At 43.6% G+C, this 2,500-nt stretch overlaps 1 protein-coding gene across 1 annotated transcript in view; it reads right to left on the bottom strand.

The window, feature by feature from the left end:
• LOC138037237 (uncharacterized) overlaps window positions 1-1,616 on the bottom strand; it is a 2,632-nt gene extending 1,016 nt beyond the window's left edge. The window contains exon 1 of the mRNA XM_068883210.1: window positions 973-1,616. Within this exon, the coding sequence (XP_068739311.1) occupies window positions 973-1,546 (574 nt within the window). The 5' untranslated portion in view covers window positions 1,547-1,616. The remainder of the gene's footprint in view (window positions 1-972) is intronic.
• Between the last annotated feature and the right edge of the window lie 884 nt (window positions 1,617-2,500).

Consider the following 2,500-nt stretch of genomic DNA (forward strand, 5'->3'; position numbering starts at 1 on the left):
AAAACAAAGCAGCAAGGATTAGTTTCAGGAAACTTGTTTTAAATAGTCTCTACATCTGCATGTCATTCTGACTCAACTTGAAGTCGCATTGATTGGACGTTCATGAATATCTCATAGGTAGGAGGAGGGGGGTGATTAGGGGTCAGTAAATCCGTCGATCCGTGCTAATTGTTCGCAAAATCCGCCAATACGCAGACTGATATTTTCACAAAAATCCTAATCCGCAGTACTGTTAGAGAAGTGAGCAACTAAGAACAATCGGTAACTTAACCGACGTTAACTGTTTATCTGCGCAGTCGTTCCTAACAAGAAAGTGGACCCTTTCGAGTTCTGATACGTTAGTTTCAGTCTCCTCCTGGTCAGAGCTGCTGTCATATTCAGTCACCTCATCGTCAGCATTGTCTGGCCGGAAACCGAAATCCTGGGGTCCTAGAGTCTTCTGGAGTCTGATCACTTTGAATGTCAAAGATGTGTTAGAGTGGTTATCACTTACACGCGCCCCTCAACGACTTTTTTCATATTTCGAAAGTAAAATTTAGGTGGACGTCAATTAAATGTTTCCGGGATGATTCTCCTGTTCTCTTGGCGGCAGTTGAATCCGTCATGGAAACATTTGATTGACGTCCGCCTAAATTTTATTTTCGAATATTAAAACATGTCGTTTAGGGGCGCGTGTTACCGTGATAATCGCTGTAAGCCAGTCTAGATCTAAGGTCAGGTAGAAATAAATGGAAACAGACCGCCCAGTTAATTTCCGCGAGCCGCACTTCAAACCAAACAAAATCCTCAATCCTCGCTGAAATATTGAAGAAATCCGTGATCCGCTGAGCGTTCAAAATCCGCCAATCCGCAAAATGTGTCCTCAAAATCCGAAATCCGACTAGTTTTTTTAGCCAAATCGGCCGATCCGCGAGACTGTTCACCCCTCTCTATGAGAGGAAGCCATTAATTCTTAATTTATTTTTTACGAACCTGCATATAACCTTTCAATGGCAGACATTTGTTCCCCTGAGTAGTCAACCATAACACAGGGAGGATTCCATGACTTTAGGACCATGAGCGCTTCAAATATAGCGTCCGCCGTTTCACTTTGGACAACGAAGGAACCAACGATTTGATAATCGACGTTGGTCTTGACAACATCGCGGAAAAGAGGGAGGCTATACCGCGTGGTCTTGTAGGTAGCGTCCAGCATACAGATCTCGTTTCCATATCGCTCTAGCAATCGTTTCTGGTCTCTTGTTTGATGTACAAATAGGAACCCCTTTGTAGATGTTCTTACGATCTGTTCATCACCTTTGCTGTCGTTCTGGCCATCTCCACCGTCGTCTGTACGTCGCGGGCTTTCTTCCTCAATGGCATAAGTTGCATAAGGATGAAACTCGAATGAATTATCGGGTGAGGCCTCCTTCCAAAGTTCCATTTTCTTAAGAAGATCTTCTTGGTCAATTTTTGAAAACCTGTCTTTGGTCCCAGATTTGTAAATATGATTTCGTATGGTTGCCTTTGAAGGGAAAAACCGTCGATTTGTCAGCTGAGATGCCATTTGTCCACGATACAATTCGCGCTGGACATAATTCTTGACGTGGCGACGAATTTCGTTTTGTGATCTTGCACCTGCACATTTTGGTAACGAGCCGCTTGTCTATACGCTGATAAAGACCACCGGCCTACAGAAGAACAATGAAGAATAACAGACTGTGACAGATTGTTGAATTCAATTTCAGGCGGTTAACTTTGTGAGAGGGAGGAGTGCTCTTTTCTTCGCTTTGTCGCTATCACGCAATTGCTGAACACTCTTCGTAACAACCAGTACGACGAAATGTCGAAATGCCATGCCAACAAGCTCTCGCGCTTAATTTCAAAGAAGTTTGATATCAACGAGCACATTAACAACATGTCTTCATACCGCCTTTCTTTCTTCGAGAAGCTGATCATCTGCAGGGGTTTGAAGTTTTCTTTACCTCAGAAAGTTTCACCCATTGACATTAAAGCTAGCTTTGAGAAGGCGTATTGGAGAATAGAACCATTATTGGAAGAAAATGATAAGGAACTGGCTAGCTCAACGTTACGCTCAATCGCCCTAAATTATATTTAGCGTTCAAGCCCCAATCCACCCAAGGCTCCTGTCAAAGCCCTAAATGGTTTAAAGAAACGCGATGACATCGTTATTACTAAACCGGATAAAGGCTCGGGAGTCGTTGTAATGGACAAAACACTGATTATATTCGCCTCCTGAGCGCTGCTTCAGTTGACAACACTTCCAAATTTATTCACGTTGATAACAAGCGACCTAAATCACGCGGGCGACCATCTAAACACTACCACCCGCTCCTTCAGAAAGAGAAAGAGTTACGCACAACGCTACGTGAAATATTGCCTGAGGAAATTGCAAATACACTCTCTCCGAAAAGTTCCCGGCTTGCAAATCTCTACGGCCTTCCTAAGACTCACAAAGCCACGTTAAGTGTGAGGCCGTTGGGTGAGACTATCAACATCT

This window comes from Montipora capricornis, chromosome 2 (genome assembly GCF_036669925.1).
Source record: "Montipora capricornis isolate CH-2021 chromosome 2, ASM3666992v2, whole genome shotgun sequence".
NCBI classification, from domain to species: domain Eukaryota; kingdom Metazoa; phylum Cnidaria; class Anthozoa; order Scleractinia; family Acroporidae; genus Montipora; species Montipora capricornis.